At 51.6% G+C, this 17,254-nt stretch overlaps 2 gene segments (V, D, J or C); both read right to left on the bottom strand.

Moving 5' to 3' along the window:
- Positions 1-1,265: 1,265 nt before the first annotated feature.
- On the bottom strand, positions 1,266-1,971 carry LOC122462625. The segment is given in 2 exon segments: positions 1,266-1,753; positions 1,847-1,971. Coding segments are annotated over 2 exon segments (534 nt in total).
- Positions 1,972-10,228: 8,257 nt separating this feature from the next.
- Positions 10,229-10,932, bottom strand: LOC119567985. The segment is given in 2 exon segments: positions 10,229-10,692; positions 10,786-10,932. Coding segments are annotated over 2 exon segments (510 nt in total).
- Positions 10,933-17,254: the final 6,322 nt, after the last annotated feature.

Genomic DNA, 17,254 nt, shown 5'->3' on the forward strand with positions numbered 1-17,254 from the left:
AAGGGGCAGAGGGTTCAAGGGGGCAGTCAGGGGACAGCGAGCAGGGGGGATTGGATAAGGGTTGGGAGTCCCAGGAGGCCTGTCAGGGGGCAGGGGGGTGGATAGGCTTCGGGGCAGTTAGGGGAAAAGGAGCGGGGGGGGGGGGGGGTTGGATGGGTCACAGATTCTGAGGGGGGCAGTCAGGGGGTGGGATGTGGGAGGGGGTGGATAGGGGGTGGGGGCCAGGCTGTTTGGGGAGGCACAGCCCTCCCTACCTGGCCTTCCGATGTGGCCCTTGGGCCAAAATGTTTGCCCACCCCTGACATAAATGCTCAAACAGTACAGTAATGGGGACAATATGAATACCTAAGATAGCTTGAGGGCTAGAGCTCAAACATGGCTTATTAAACAAACAAACAAAAAAAGATTTGCAAATGCATATCCTTAATGCCCTGCCTAAGTCATATAATAGCTCTGCACCTGCATGGCTAGGACACAAGGATGGGTCTGAGCAGCTAATGCCTGGACACCATGAGCACTTTATCCAGCATCAACAGCATATTTTGGCTGAATTGTCTCTTTAGTCTAGTGGCCTTTAAAGGAATTATGGTTTCTGACATTTTCTGGAGATACTGGGGAATATTGTGCTCTATGGGCCTGGTGGGAAGGTCACTAAAGGCAAGGGGAGGACTTCCAATGGTCTGAGTGGGGTTTGGAGCAGGGCCTACTGGAATGTTGATTGACATGTTTGAAGGGGACTGAGGTAATGGGGTATCTAATTCCCCTTGACTTTACCCTTTGAAAATTCCAGATGTGATTCATGATACTTCTGCTCCCCCCCCCTCCCCCAGCCCAGGAGCTCTGTCAGGAGCTCTGCCGCCTCCCCCTGAGCGACCCCATTAAATCCCACCGTGTCCCTGTCCACAGCCCTTAGCCACGCGACTGTCCCCAATGCCCTGCGGGCCAGCGCTGGGCTGAGTGATGCCATCGGGGGCTGAGGGGCGGGGCCTTTTATCTCCATGGTGACTCTGTGACATGGGGGCACTTTATTGGGGGCAGTATCCTGAGCTGCACCGTTCACACCAGGGCTGAGATTTCCAGCTGTCGAATGGATGGAAAAAATGCTCGAGTCTCTTTGGAAAGTCCCGGCGGTGCCACATCCCCAGGCGCAGCGGAGCGGGGTTTATTCTGGCGCCGGGTGATCTCTGTCCCCCAGACCCGCCCGGACCCTGCATGGCCCATTTCCACACCCCGGCCTCCATCTCTGGGGTAGGGAAATGGGCCATTCAGAATCCGGGAACGGAAGGGTTAAACTGGCGGGAGGTTTGTGTTCCGTTCCCCCGGGTGCCGGGTCTCCTGCCCGAGCCCGCAGCGGGGGGTGTCACTGCTGCCCCCGCGCGGCCGCCGGGAGAAGGGCGATTCCGCCGCCTGGGTTTTTGTACGATCACAAACCGGTTTGGTGTCACTGTGTCTCTCGCACAGTAATAGAGGGCGGTGTCCTCGGGCTTCAGGCCGGTCATCTGAAGATACAGCTCACTCTTGGAGTTATCCCTGGAGATGGTGAATCGCCCTTTCACTGCATCAAGGTAGTATGTAGTACTCCCACCGGTGTATATAAGAGCGACCCATTCCAGTCCCTTCCCGGGAGCCTGTCGGACCCAGCTCATATCATAGCTGCTGAAGGTGAAGCCGGAGGCTTTGCAGGAGAGGCGAAGAGAGTCTCCGGGCTTTTTCACACCCCCTCCGGACTCCACCAGCGTCTGGGACCGGACACCTGGGAATAAAGACAGGCCATTAATATCGGTATAAAAACAGCGAGAACACAATATTCTTCTAACTCTGCCAGGTCTTCAGAGGAGGAAAATACCTTCCAAAGCTGCTAGAGCGACAAAGACAAGGAGCAAAAATCCCATTTTCCCTGGTGCTGGAGGGGAAAGTTCTCAGGGGACTGGCTGGTGACTGCACCGACGCAGGGGGCTGCGGATTGTGTCTCCGGGTGCAGCCTGAGCAAAGAGAGGCACAGATTTAAACAGGAAATTGTCTCCCTCATTTGCATGCCCCGCTTTATAAGAGACACACACTCCTGCTGTCAGTGATCGGATTGACTCGCCCTCGGGCTCCGGCTGCAGGAGTCAGAGTGTCCCGTCCTGTGTGTCTGTGCAGCATCGGGCACAGGGCGCTGGGGTCCTCCTGACACTTTCAGACCCTGGGAGGAATGAACAGCTCCCTGCAGTGACTGTATTTCCTCACACGGGAACTGAGGGTCTGGCTATTATGAGCTGATATTGGGGACTGGGGGACTCAGTGCTGGAGCCCAGTCCCACAAGCATAAGCGGCATGCAACGTCCGGTCAGGGGGGTCAGTGTCCGGTTGGGGGGAGGCGCGATGTCTTGTCTCAGGGATCCATTGGGCTGGGCCCCCTGCTGGAGACGGAAGATTTCCCATGGCGCTGGGAGGGATTTGGGAGGGAAGCCCCTTTCCCTTCCCTTCCCGGCAGTGACCGGCTACATTGAAATGATCCATGACACTCGGAGCGTGATCTGACCAACCTGGCTCATGCTTTGGACCAGGTCTGGGGGCCCCCCGGTGGGAGAAGCTGGGGTACCGGAGAGTCTGAGGACAGAGTTAAGTTTTGCAGTGAAGCCTCCCTGACATTAGCGTGCCAAGAGCGGCGTGTCTGGGTGTTTTTGTTTAGGGGAGAGTCGGGGAGGATTCAGGCTACAGTGAAGGAGGATTATTATGAACGGTTGATATTTATATTCCTGTTTATATTTCCATTCCCACTCCACTTCCCATTTACATTCAGATTGTAATCTTGGCAAGGGGGGTCCCGTCCTCTGTGTGAGCTGGAATTGCCTGGGTCAGTCAGAGTGGGGCAGAGCTAAGGGGGTAAAGGTAGTTGGAATGAGGACTCAGATCCTTTCGCTAGCCCATTTCACTGGGTTAGTCTATAAGCCAGAAAAGTTTCCCACAGTAGCTGGACCATTCCCCCGTTTACATAATTGGCATCATGAACAGGATCCTATCCACAGGGTCCACCCCATTGGTTTACTGGTTGAGTTCTGACAGAACTGTCCAGGCCTGGTCAAGAACCCAACTATGGCTGGAATTGAAGAACTATGGGCCCACTTTGCTGAACTTGTGCGCAGATGATCCGACCGAGCTGAGGCATTACAACAAGCTAGGACAGAACAGAGAGAAGCCTTATCACTGGCTAAGGCAGTAATAGACCATCAGGCAGCAGAAGCAAAGAAACCCCCTACTATTTGTGTCCTATGGGAGCAGAAAGTCACAGAGTTTGGTGGCTTCCCAAGAAGACCAGGAGACATTACAGTAGAGGAGTGAGTCAAGTCTGTGAAGGCAACTCTGCGTGTGCTAAGAGTACCTGAAGAGGATCATATGGACTTCATAGAGGAACACCTCAAGGGCCAGGGCCAAGGCCACGGTTAAGCTCATGGCAATGGCAGACAAGAAAGATGTGGAAAAGGTATTTGAACTTCTCCTAGAAGTATACGGAGACAAGGTGTCACAGTCACAAAAAATAGCCTCATGGGAATGTCCCAGGCATGATAAAATTGCCCTCCATGAGGTCTCCTGGGTAAGCACTAGCCTTGTATATTGCAGCATTTACCTCCAGCGGCTAAGGCAGGCTCCCTGCCTACCTGGGCCCCACGCTACTCCTGGAAATGGCCAACAAACTCCTGTGGCCCCTGGGGTGGGGTTGAGGGGGGCAGCACATGGCTCTGCATGTTGCCCCTCTCTGCAAGCACTGCCCCTGCAGCTCCCATTGGCTCCCGACAAATGGGAGCTGCGGGGGTGGTGCTTGCAGGTAGGAGCAGTGTGCGGAGGGAGATTCCCCCTGCCCCTCTACTGAGCTGGGCATATTCCAAATAATTTAATGGACATAGGAGCTCAGTGGATAATTTTCAAGTATTTTTCATCTAGACCCTAGAACAATTTCTTAGGCCTTGCTTCAGGAAAGCACTGAGGCATTTGCTTAACCCCATCTCTGTGCAGGACACCTTTTACATTGAAGCACAATTCTTAGTCCCATTGATTTAACTTTACGTTTTATTCTCTGTAGTGTCATTGGCTGTACAAGACCTGAAAGAATATTTGTCTCATATTATTAATATACATAAAAATCCCTAAATATTTACCTGCTGCTATGTGCACAAACATGCCCTTTAATACTTGTCCTTGAAATAGTTTACTATAAGAGTATTTCATTGTAATTCACTGCTGCCCTCTGCAGTGTGTTGGCAAAGTTTGTACCATTTCAGCTCTTTTTTTCTTCTGGGCTTAATAGCTTTCTGCTCACTATATTTCAGGCCGATCATTTGCAGATACAGCAGGTTGTTGGGGTTGTCCCTTGAGATGGTGAAGCGTCCCTGTGCGTCATTGATGGTAGTTGAAGTTGGGTGTATTTCCCCTCTGCACTCCACTCCAGTCCCTTCCCAGGAGCCTGTCTGACCCAGCTCATTGAGTAGCTGCTGAGGGTGAACCCGGTGGGTTTGCAGGAAATACAGAGAGAGTCTCTGGGCTTTTGCACATAAACTTGTGACTCTGGGATCAGAGGCTGAGACTGGGCACCTGGGAATAGAAAGATATTATCAATCAGATCAATCGTAATAGCAATAATAGACTGCTCCTTTGCCCCGCCCATGATTTCCAGGAGAGAGGATACCTCCCAGAGCTGCTACAATGAACACTAAATGGAGCCAAAGTTTCATTTTCCCTGGAGTTGGAGGGAAAAGCTGTCAGGGGATTGGCTGGTAAGTGCACAGACACGGGGGCTGTGGATTGTCTCTCTGGGTGCAGCCTGGGCAGAGAGAGGGACAGATTTAAACAGGAAAGTGTCACTCGTATTTGCATATCCCGCTCCTTATAAGAGACACAAACTCCTTCCCTGAGCAATCAGATGTCTTGCCCTCTGATTCCGAGGGATGGGTGAAGAAAGTGTGTAACGTTCGGATCCAAACTTCCCTGAACTGAGAAGGGATGTGGCCTTGACTGCCATTGACCTCCGATCAGCTCCTACATGGGGAGCAACGATTTAATCCTGGGCTCTTTGATCTGACAGACAAAAGGTCTAATAGGAACCAACGGCTGGAAGTTGAAGCTAGACCCATTCAGACTGGAAATAGGGTGCAAAAATCTAAGTGAGAGTAACTGGCCATTGGACCAACTCACCAATGGTTGTGGTTTGTTCTCCAGCACTGACCATTTTTAAACCAAGACTGCACATTTTTTTCCCTAAAAGATCTGCCCAGAGGATTATTTTTGGGGAAGTTCTCTGGCCTGTGGAGGTCTGATTAGATGTTCAGCATGGTCCATTCTGGCCTTGCAATCCATGACTCTATGAGCGACCTGCGCCCTGTGGATAATGGTGCTGACCTCCCTGTAAAGCGCTCTGAGGCCTAAGGGGAAGTGGTGATGATGATGACTGTTCCCAGTCACTTGTCTCTGACCCCAATCATTGTCATCTGCTTCAGAAAGTGAGGCAATGCATCCCCTGTGGGCAGTTGTGACTTTGCACTCCATATGCTTTACAAAAATATGTTTTAAGAATGAATATGATGTAACTGGAATTTTCTTTATGCCAAAGGTCTCTTGTAAGGTACCATTACAAAGCTTATGATCTACCGAGTGTGTTCATCCCATTTGTATGACTGTATCATTCTTGTCTCTGAAGCTAGAAATATGAAGTCTTACTCTAAAGACCTAGTGTCATGATGCAAGGTGTGGGCCATTAATGGTGGTTTAGAATCTTGATGGCTCCCGTTGACCAGGACAATTGGTTGTAAATGGCTCTGTTTCCTTTTAAACCTTCCTGTGTTCCTGTGAGTAAGGCCAGGCAGCCTTGGAAGAATAGAGAGTAGGGGTCTCACAGAACATGGGACTATGTCATCTGGTCCTGGAATCCATCTTAAACCTGGTGCTTTTCCATTTAGAAGGTGGGGACGGGGACCCAGAGAGAAACAAAAGATTCCCACCTTGCACCAAAGCTGTAAAAGGGGGTGGAGCAGGACAAGGAGGGTCCCAGCCTGGTGTTCGAGGGGGATTAGCTGGTAAGTGCACAGAGTCAGGTGTCTGGGCAGAGAGAGGGACAGATTTAACCAGGAAACTCTCACCCTTATTTGCATATCTCGCTGCTTACAAACCCTTTCCCCAAATGCTCGGAGTTATTTGGCCGTTGGCTCTAAGGGAGGGAGTCGGACTGGTGCTAACTCTGTGTCTGGGCCGGGCCCAGCGAGTGCGGGGCCATCTGACCAGACTGGTGCACAAAGAGCTCCCTTGAATTCTCTCACACCCCTCCAGGTGCAAGGGCTGAGCTACAATCTGTTGAAGGGAATGGAAAGACCCACCACTGGCTTTAGCGGACTGTGGGTCAGGCCCTTAGAGAGAAGAGTATCCGGCTAGTGACCAGGGCAGCAGCACGTGAAAATCTGTGTTTGTATTGAGGGCAGACGTGGTTGGAACCTGATGTATCCTTTCAAGAGAACGTTAGAACTATTGTTGCGTTTTCTTATTTTTCAAAGGAAGCTGAGAGCATTTGTACCTATTTCCCAACAAACTGCGCTAGGATTTTGACACCCGGCGCTTGGAGGCACCTTTGAAGTCCAAGTCCTAGTTGTTACACCTTGAACAATCGAGACCCCAAATATTCCTCCTCTGCGCTGTGCATTTTTACTCTACTGTCAGATACGTTCCACATTCAGACATGTGACTATTCAAGACGCCCCCGTTTTGATGGACACATGATCATAGCTGGATATACAGGTCGGGCACCTGCTGACAGATATTTCTTCACTCTCTCTGTCGATCCTGTTCCTGTGCCTCGTGCCGGATTGTTTGTGGACGTGCTGCCCCCACGCGGCGCACAAGAGAAGCACAATTCTGCAGCTGGAGTTTTTGTGTTAACAGTATCTGGATTCCCTCACTGTGTCTCTCGCACAGTGATACCGGGCGGTGTCCGCGGGCTTCAGGCCGGTCATTTGCAGTTACAACAGGCTGTTGGGGTCATCTCTGGAGACGGTGAATCGCCCTTTTACCGAGTCACTGTAGTCTGTGCTAGTGCTGTAAATCCCGGCGATCCACTCCAGCCCCTTCCCGGGAGCCTGGCGGACCCAGCTCACGTAGTAGCTGCTGAGGGTGAAGCCGGAGGCTTTGCAGGAGAGGCGGAGAGAGTCTCCGGGCTTTTTCACACCCCCTCCGGACTCCACCAGCTGAACCTGCGACCGGACACCTGAGAAGAAAGATGAATTATGGGGAAAATTAGTATCTAGGGCAACGGAATAACAATCTCCTGACTCTACAAGATATGGAAAGGGAGAAAATACCTTCACACGCTGCTGCAATGAGAACGAGACACAACCAAAGCCTCATTGTCCCTGTGTTTGGAGAGGAGAGTTTTCAGGGGGGTTGTCTGGCCACTGCCCAGAGACAGGAGGCTGCAGATTGTCAGTCTTACAGCCCTGGAAGTGAGAGAGACACATTTAAACAGGAAACTCTCACCCTATTTGCATATCTCCCTTCTTATAAGAGACTCCAATTATTTCCTAGAGCGAACTCGGTTTCTTTGTGTGTGGCTGAGAGATGGGCCGGCAGTTTATCTCTGGGGTACCCCCCTCTCCCAGTCGGGGTGCGAGCACCACTAGATTAGAGCTTCCTATGTATCTATAAGGAGTCCAGCTCGCATCTTCTTTCTCCTCTCCCTAACTCCCACATTTAACCCTAACCCTTAGGATAAACGCTCACCTTAGCCTTTATAATGATCTCAACCTGAAAGCTCAAGGAATACCTTAGTTCTATCCCTAAATCCTGACTTCTTCCCTGAAGGCAATTCTAACCCTCAATGTAAATTCCTACCCTGGCTTTTAATAGCCACCCTCCTTCTCCATCACAGCCTTGAAACTAACACTAAAGCCGGACCTAAAACCTAACGATAAAGATAAAACCATACCCGAAATTTAACACTTAACTGAACACAAACCTAAATTTGTACTCTATCCCTATTTCTAAGGGTAACAAATAACCTTAATCTTTAACATTTACCCTAACCCTAACCTTAAATGTATAAACTGACCGTAATGCTAAAACTGGCCCTAATATGACGTGTCACATTAACCTTTAACTGTAACCTGAACTTCAAATTTATAATCTGTCTCTAAATCCTAACCTTATTTGTAACCATAAACCTTAACTCTAATCTGAAACCTAGAGCTAATCTTAACGCTAACTTTTAATCTTACCTGGAGGCCTGAAGTCTTCCCATAACCCTAAAGTACATACCTTAAACTGAAGCCTTAATGCAGGGGGGGACAGGAGTTATGTGATAATGTTAATGGAGATGGGGAAGAATAAATAGAATCACATAATGTTTAGAAGCCTTGGAGGCAGAAGTGTCAATAGTCCATTGCGGTTTATTGAAAACTGTTGTAACGTTTGAAGCCATCACTTTGAGTTTGAAAGGAGTTTCCTTCTCCTGCATGCAGGCTGTTGGACTCCGTAGGGAAGCTTGTGATCTGGATTTTTAACAGTCACTTTGCAAAGAGCCATGGTAGATCAGGATGGGGATGGGTTGTGCCTCTCTCCCTTCGGGAGCAGCCTGCTTTGTCTCTCTCTGCCTTTGGTTCTTCTGTGTTAGCGGGTCTGGATTGTGAACAATAATAAAATACTGTAAAGTTGCTGCCTTTCAGGAAGAATATTGTGTGTGTCTGTGTGTGAGAGAGAGAACTAACTGTTCTGCGTGCTTGTCCTTTAGACGGCTGATGTGTTAATAGAGATGGAGCTGTCTTCGGAGGTTGTGAGCCCCTCCCCCGTCCCTCCCCGGGGGTTGTAGGCCAGTAGCTGTTGGTATAGGAAATATGACAGCAAAGTGTCCACTCCCACGTCTTCGTGGAAGCCTTTTGGATCCAAGGCATGATGTAGAGGTTCATCTTACATCCATCAACAGCGCATGTCTGACTTTTTCACTGCTGGGTTCGATTGGGTCAAGACAATCGAAGAAAAGACGCCATGGAGAGGAAAGCAATTGGTGAAAAGTGATATGAATAGTGAATAATTAAATTAAAAAGGTCTGGGGCCCGACTCTGCCTTGATGTGAACCTTATGAGGCCATTCCCAGCTGTGCAAAGAGGAGGGAGGAATGATTTGCACCCACTTTGCTCTTACATTCCTTAGGTGTTAGAGGAGTTGTAGGTGGGTTTCATTTGTGTCCAATCAACTTCCTGGGCCAGTCCCTTGAGTTAGAGCAGGGATCATAGAATCATAGAATAACAGAGTTGGAAGGGACCTCTGGAGGCCATCTAGTCCAACCCCCTGCCCAGAGCAGGACCAATCCCAACTAAATCATCCCAGCCAGGGCTTTGTCAAGCCTGACCTTAAAAACTTCTAGGGAAGGAGATTCCACCACCTCCCTAGGTAACGCATCCCAGTGTTTCACCACCCTCCTAGTGAAACAGTTTTTCCTAATATCCAACCTAAACCTCCCCCACTGCAACTTGAGACCATTACTCCTTGTCCCGTCATCTGCTACCACTGAGAACAGTCTAGATCCATCCTCTTTGGAACCCCCTTTCAGGTAGTTGAAGGTCCCGGTGGTGCCACATCCCCCGGCGCAGTGGAGCGGGGTTTATTCCGGCGCCCGGTGATCTCTGCCCCCCCAGCCCCACCCGGACCCTGAATGGCCCATTTCCACACCCCGGCCTCCATCTCTCTGCCTCAGTCCCCCTCTGACCCAGGGGCTGTGATAGTTCCCCAGCCTCCCGGCGGCGCTGGGGGGATAAAGGCAATAACCGCGTGTGAAGGGCGGAGATGCCCCAGTGAGGGGCCCCACATCGGTGATAATGAACTAATCACCTTCCGCTGCATTAATGCCATAAACATCCCAGTTTTCTGAAAGGGCCAGAGCCTCCCCGGTGTAAATCAGGAGTAACTCGTGTCTATTTTGAAAGCAGTTGTGTGACTTTAAACTAGGGGAGGATTTGGCCCCAGGGGCAATTTGCTCCATCCATTGGGTCTGATGCGAACCCCAATGCGCTTGTCCCCTTTACACTGACAGATGCTGTCCTGTGAGTCTGACACCGAGACGGGCCCCGGAGAGCCAACGTGCCAGGTCTCCGAGGGGAGAGAGACTCAGAACAGGACTCACTCCGGACTGGAGTTCACAGACGAAGGGAGGGATCTCTGCACTCAGCAGGGCTCTGGGCAGGAAGCGGAGACACTTTGCCCGGGAACGGAAGGGTTAATACTGCCGGGAGGTTCGTGTTCCGTTCCCCCGGGTGCCGGGTCTCCTGCCCGAGCCCGAAGCAGGGGGTGTCGCTGCTGCCCCCGCGCGGCCGCCGGGAGAAGGGCGATTCCGCAGCCTGGGTTTTTGTATGATCACAAACCGGTTTCGTTTCACTGTGTCTCTCGCACAGTAATAGCGGGCGGTGTCCTCGGGCTTCAGGCCGGTCATTTGCAGATACAGCTCACTCTTGGAGTTATCCCTGGAGATGGTGAATCGCCCTTTCACTGAGTCGAGGTAGTATGTACTCCCACCAGGGTTTATAGCAGCGACCCATTCCAGTCCCTTCCCGGGAGCCTGGCGGACCCAGCTCATCCAGTAGCTGCTGAAGGTGAAGCCGGAGGCTTTGCAGGAGAGGCGGAGAGAGTCTCCGGGCTTTTTCACACCCCCTCCGGACTCCACCAGCGTCTGGGACCGGACACCTGGGAATAAAGACAGGCCATTAATATCGGTATAAAAACAGTGAGAACACAATATTCTTCTAACTCTGCCAGTTCTTCAGAGGAGGAAAATACCTTCCAAAGCTGCTACAGTGACAATGACAAGGAGCAAAAACCCCATTTTCCCGGGTGCTGGAGGGGAAAGTTCTCAGGGGACTGGCTGGTGACTGCACAGAGCCAGGGGGCTGCGGATTGTGTCTCCGGGTGCAGCCTGGGCAGAGAGAGGCAGAGTTTTAAACAGGAAACTGTCTCCCTCATTTGCATGCCCCGCTTTATAAGAGACACACACTCCTGCTGCCAGTGATCAGACTGACTCGCCCTCGGGCTCCGGGTGCGGGAGTCAGAGTGTCCCGTCCAGTGTGTCTGTGCAGCGCCGGGCACAGGGCGCTGGGATCCCCATTAGACTTTCGGACCCTGGGAGGAATGAACAGCTCCCTGCAGTGACTGTATTTCCTCACACGGGAACTGAGGGTCTGGCTATTATGAGCTGATATTGGGGATTGGGGGGACTCAGCTCTGGAGCCCCGTTCCACACGCACAGGGGCCATGCAACGTCCGGTCTGGGGAGTCAGTGTCTGGGGAGGGGTCGTGTCCCAGGGATCCATAGGGCTGGGCCACACGCTGGAGACAGAAGATTTCCCCTGCGACTGGGAGGGATTTGGGAGGGAAGCCCCTTTCCCTTCCCAGCAGTGACCGGCTACATTGAAATGATCCACTTGGGACCAGGTCTGGGGGCCCGGCTGTGTGTGCGGGTGGGAGAAGCTGGGGGTGGGGGTCTGAAGACAGAGTTAAGGTTTTGCAGAGGAGCCTCCCTGACATTAGTGTGCCTAGAGCGGCGTGTCTGGGAGTTTTGCTTTGGGGGCGGGGGGCAGTAGAGGGAGGATTCAGTAGACAGTGAAGGAAGATTATTGTGCCCGGCTGATATTTATATCCGTGTTCACACTCCCACTCCCATTCACACTCCACTTCCCATTTATGCTCGAATTGTAAACTCCGCGGGGTAGAGAGAGGTGTTATGGTCTGTGTTTGTACCGTGCCTAGGAACAGGGGATCCTAGACTGTGATTGGAGACCCCAGGCGCTAGGATCACAACCACCACCAACTCCGCCACCGCTAATCATCATCAGCATAATCATCTACTTAGTTAATTATTAATAAGCAATGAAGTGCAGGCAGAAGCGTTCTCCTTGTTATGTTTTTAGATTTTGTATGATGTAATATTCAGACATTCGACTACTGCTACTACTTAATAATAAAATATTTCCGTTCCCACTTACATTCAGACCCCTGTAACCATTCACGCTGAAACAGGTATTTCTTTTCCCATTCCCATGAACACTCCCATTCCTGTTTACATCCCCTTCCTGTTCACTCACACACTCCCATTTCCACTTCCAGTCACACTCACCTTCCTATTCTCTTTCATGCTCACCGTCCCATTTCTGTTCCCATGGATATTCCTCTTCCATTCCGATTCATACTCTCATTCCCATTCCTTTTGCACAAATGCGAGTCAGAGCATTTGGCCCTGACTTCATTCTAAGACCCAACAGAGTCAGGTCTCTCTGTCTGACTGTCCCCCAGCGGTGCTGTCAGTCACTGCAAAGGTTACACAAAGGAGGGCGCCGGGTCTGTAGGTCATAGGAGGGAGGATGCTACACAGAGCCAGAACATCTCCGGGTTTGTCCTTTTTTGGAGAGGAGGGCAAAGACAATGTATTGTGGGGAGGGGGAGGGGAGGTGGAAGGAGTCTTTATAAACCTATTAACGTCTGTGATTAAACATCTGGATTCTATCTGGCCTGCTGGGCAATTCCCCGTGAGAAAGAACATGACATGAACCCCCTGATTTCTTTGTTCACTTCCCTTTGTCCTCGCTGGGCTCATTGTAACACGCTGACCTTGAGCGCCACCAAGAGCAACAGCCTCATGGCATTGCAGGGGACGGGTTTTTGTCTCAGCTCAGACCGGGTTTCACTTACTGGGACGCTGCACAGTAACCGGGTCGTGTCCTCTGGCTTCAGGCTGCTCATGTCTAAATGGGCCAGGTTTGGGGAGTTGTCCCTGGAGGTGGTGAATCATCCTTTGACAGAAGCGGCGTAATATTCCTTACTCCCATCAAAGAAAATCATGGAGACCCACTCCAGTCCCTTCCCGGGAGCTTGTCGGAACCAGTGCATCCTGGCCTGGCTGAAATCAAAGCCGGAGCCTTTACAAGTGAGGCGCAGAGATTGTCCAGGCTTCTTAATGTCTCCTCCTCCGGACTCCACCAGCGGAGCCTGAGCCCCAGCCCCGGAGGATGTAAAAGCACATTGAGAATCCAGATGACGGTGATGCTGCTAACATGATTGATGCCTCTGTTAATATTGCTACTGATCACAGTTCTGATTCCAATATTGCCATACATTATTCCAAAACAAGGGTATCTCCATTTCCCCCCGAAGAAATACACACCTCGGAAAGCTGCCACAGTGAAAAGGAAATGCAGCCAAAACATCAAGTATGTTTGCTGGAAAAAGTTCTCTAGGGGGTTGGGCCGATCGCCGCAGACACCGGGAGCTGCAGGTTCCCAACCCAAAGGGCTTAAAGCAGGGAATACAATTACTCGACTTGCATATCCGTGCTCTTAAAATGGAGTCCCAGGGGCTGGGATTGCATTTCTCGCCGAGGTCCCTTGTCCCGGGCTTTGGGAGATGCCATGATACGCTGTGAGACCCTGAGGGGATAGAAGCATGTTCAAAGTAATCTAAAGCACTGAATGTATCCAGTCGGTAAAATACAGCCCAGGAGCGATTACACCCTTGGGTGACAAAAATACTCGGCTCTGTAACGGAGATTTGGGAACGGACAGCGAGCTTTCGTGTCCCCTTTTTCGAGGTGGATAAACTGAGGCAGAGAGAAGGAAACCAATTTGCCCGACGTCTGTTGGCTGTTAGAAGAAAAGCCAGGTCCCCCGAGGCCCAGCCCGCCCAGTGTTCTGGTAACCACACTGGCCTGAAACCTGCTAATCGAGCATTCAAATACCCCTTAGAGCACAGGGACTTGAAGATGGGCCTCCCTTGATCCCAGAAGAGCGCCCTGGTCACCGGGCTATACAGTCATTCTCATTCACACTCTGTCTTGCTCTCTCCTCACAAAGACTCTTTGCATTCTGAAGCAAGTAGAAGAACTTCAACCACAACTCTTTGGAGACGAGTCCCCCGGGAAACCTTCTAGTCCAGTGGCTGGGCCCTCCCCTGGGAGGTAGAAGATGGACCTTGTTGAAGTCCAGTCTCTGGCTCAGGCACAGTGGGGCTGAGAGTCAGGGTGCTAAATTCGAGGCTGTAAATTCCATTGGGAGCCAGGCACCTCTAGGCAGGTGTTATAATAACGAGCCTTAGACCCTTATGTGACTCGAAGCCCCTGGGCTCCCTACTTTATTGACACAGCCAGTTCCCCCAGTGGGGCGGGTCTGGTGCTTAAATGTCATCTGAGTCTTTCCTCAGATTTCCACAGTTTTGCAAACTCTGAGCGCCCCAACCAGCCAACTCCAGACCGTGGCTACAGCACTCGGTTTTTGTCCTAGGTCCCTGGCTGTGTGTCTCTGACACAGGAATACAGGGCGGTGTCCTCCACTCTCAGGCTGCTGATTTGCAAATGCACCAGACTGTTGGCGTTGTCTCTGGAGATGGCGAATCGCCCTTTCACGGAATCAGCATAGTAGGCGCTGCCCTGGGCAGCGGCTCTGGCCAGCAACTCCCACCCCCTCCCAGGGCCCAGGCGGATCCAGTCCATGAGATAACTGCTGAAGGTGAACCCGAAGGCTTTGCAGGAGAGGCGGAGAGAGTCCCCAGGCGTTTTCACATCCGCTCCGGACTCCACCAGCTGGACCTGGGACCGGACACCTGGGAATAAAGTCACGTTAAGAATCATATCAAAATAGTTTGGGAAGAATACTGTGTCCCCATCTATCTATAGAGAAACTAGTAAAAGAAAATATCTTTCGAGACTGCTACCAAGGAAACAAAATGGAGCCAAAGTTTCATTTTCCCAGGTGTTGAAGGGGAAAGTTCTCAGGGGATTGGCTGGTCACTGCGCGGATCCAGGGGGCTGCTGATTGTGAATCTGGCTGCAGCCTGGGCAAAGAGAAAGACCGATATAAACAGCAAATGGTCACCCCTATTCGCATATCCCCCTCTTTATAAGGAACAGGTGGGCTTGGCTACACTTGGGAGTTAGAGCGCATTAAAGCAGCCCCCTGCGCCCCAGCTTGTCCACACTGGCAAGGCTTGTAGAGTACTCTGACTCCAAGGCTACAGCGCTCCTGGTTCTCCACCTCCACGAGAAGATTAACTCCTGCTGTGCCTTGGCTGAAATGCCTGGGCATCAGTGTGAATGAGGTGTTGCATTACTGCGCTCTGATCAGACTCCGGAAACGTCCCCTAATCCCCTTAAGTCAAGTGGCCACTCTGGTCATTGTTTGGAATCAGCTGTAGGAATGCGGATGTGCCCTTTGAAAACTCCGTTTCTGACAGTCGGCTGTTTATCTGCTCCGAGACAAAGCAACCATTAGTATAGAATGCTGTGTGAGAGAGAGAGAGGCGGGGTCTGCTGCTGTCTGAATTTACAAGACAGCATGCTGGCATGCTCTCAGCCCCCCCAAAACCCACTCTCTCTCCCCCCACATACATACAACACAGTCCCTGTCACACTCCACCCCACCCTCCCCATTTGAAAAGCACATTGCAGTCACTTGCATGCTGGGATAGCTGCCCATAATGCACCGGGCCCAATGCCACTGCAAGTGCCGCAAATGTGGCCACGCCAGCGCGCTTGCAGGTGACAGTGTGAACGCACGGCAGCGCTTTCCCTCCTGCGCTCGCCGAAGGCGGGTTTAACTCACAGCGCTCTACATCTGCAAGTGTAGCCGTGCCCAGGAACTCCTTCACCAAAAGATCACCTGTGCTGCCTCTGGGGATCTAGGACAAGGAGGAAGACCCACTGTTAGAGCAATAAGAATAAAAAGAGATCTCAGTCCCTTAAAATGACAGACCGGTAGGCAGGTAGATTAGATTAGTTGTCTTCAACAATGATAACATTCCTCAGGGGCCTTTGTTACTCAGCTTTACGTGCTTCCTTACTGCTTATATTTCCTGCCATGGTAGCGTCAAACCAATGGCTCCTGCAAGTAATAACGGAACATGCAACATAAAACAATTTTGTCAAATCCTCCGGCGGTTCAATCTAATTCTATATATTTCCTCTACTCTATTCTGTAAACAAGAAGTGAGCACAGATCAGTGCCTTTGTGTTGGCTATTGGGGTTGATTCCTGTGTCAAACAAAACAAAACAATGCGAGTCCTGTGGCACCTTAAAGACAAACACATTTATTTGGGCATAAGCTTTCTTGAGTGGCAATTTAGACCCCATTATTTTCTATGTATAGTTGGGATGATGTTTTCCCATGTGCATTACTTTGCATTTATCAACATTGAATTTCTTCTGCCATTTTGTTGCCCAGTCACCCAGTTTTGTGAAATCCTTTTGAAGCTCTTCGCAGTCTGCCTGGGTCTTAACTATCTTTAGTAATTTTGTATCATCTGCAAATGTTGCCACCTCACTGTTTACCCCCTTTTCCAGATCATTTCTGAATATGTTGAATAGGACTGGGCCCAGTACAGACCCCTGGGGGACACCACTATTTACCTCTCTCCATTCTGAAAACTGACCGTTTATTCCTGCCCTTTGTTTCCTATCTTTTAACCAGTTACCAGTCCATGAGAGTACCTTCCTTCTTACCCCAGGACATCTTAATATTCCAGAGGCCCAGTTTTTATGGACACACGATCATAGATGGATATAGAGATATCCAGTACATCCTTGGGGTTAGGGTGCGGGGCGATGAGGGCTCTGGCTGGGGTTGGGGATGAGGGCTTTGGGGTGTGGGAGAGGCTCGGAGCTGGGGCAGAGGGTTGGGGTGTGGGGGGTGAGGGCTCTGGCTGGGGGTGCAGGCTCTCAGGTAGGGCAGGGCTGGGGATGAGTTTGGGGTGCAGGCAGGCTGCCCCAAGGATGGGGCCAGAGAGGAGGACTCCCCCCAGCCCTCTCTCTGCTGGCAGCAGTGAGTTCTGTGGGAGCCCCCCTCCCCCCCCCCCCCCCCGGTAGCACACTCACCCTGCACCACTGTCAATGCACATGCTCCTAGGGTCCCTCTCAGGTCCAGGAAGCCCCCTCGCCTCCCCTGTGGTGGGAGCTGGGGGGGGGGCTGCCATCACATGTGTGCCTCCTCCCCTGCTGCTGCCCCTCACTGTAGCCTCACTGGGGGTGACCCTTGCCCAGTGTGGGGCAGGAGCGGTGACTGCGGGTGGGGGTGGGGGGGCCCTGTGCTGGTGGAGGGTCCTGCCAGAAAAGGGAAGGTCTGAGCGGGAAGGGCAGGGGAAGGGCAACCTGCCCTGCCCTAGTGGAAACGGGGCACTAGGACCCTGCGGCAGCAGTTGATGCCAGGAGCAGAGCAGAGCCGAGGCAGTGTGGGGCTGCAGGAGAGATGCAGGGACGCTTCTGGGGCTGGG

Source organism: Chelonia mydas, chromosome 13 (assembly GCF_015237465.2).
Source record: "Chelonia mydas isolate rCheMyd1 chromosome 13, rCheMyd1.pri.v2, whole genome shotgun sequence".
Taxonomy (NCBI): Eukaryota; Metazoa; Chordata; order Testudines; family Cheloniidae; genus Chelonia; species Chelonia mydas.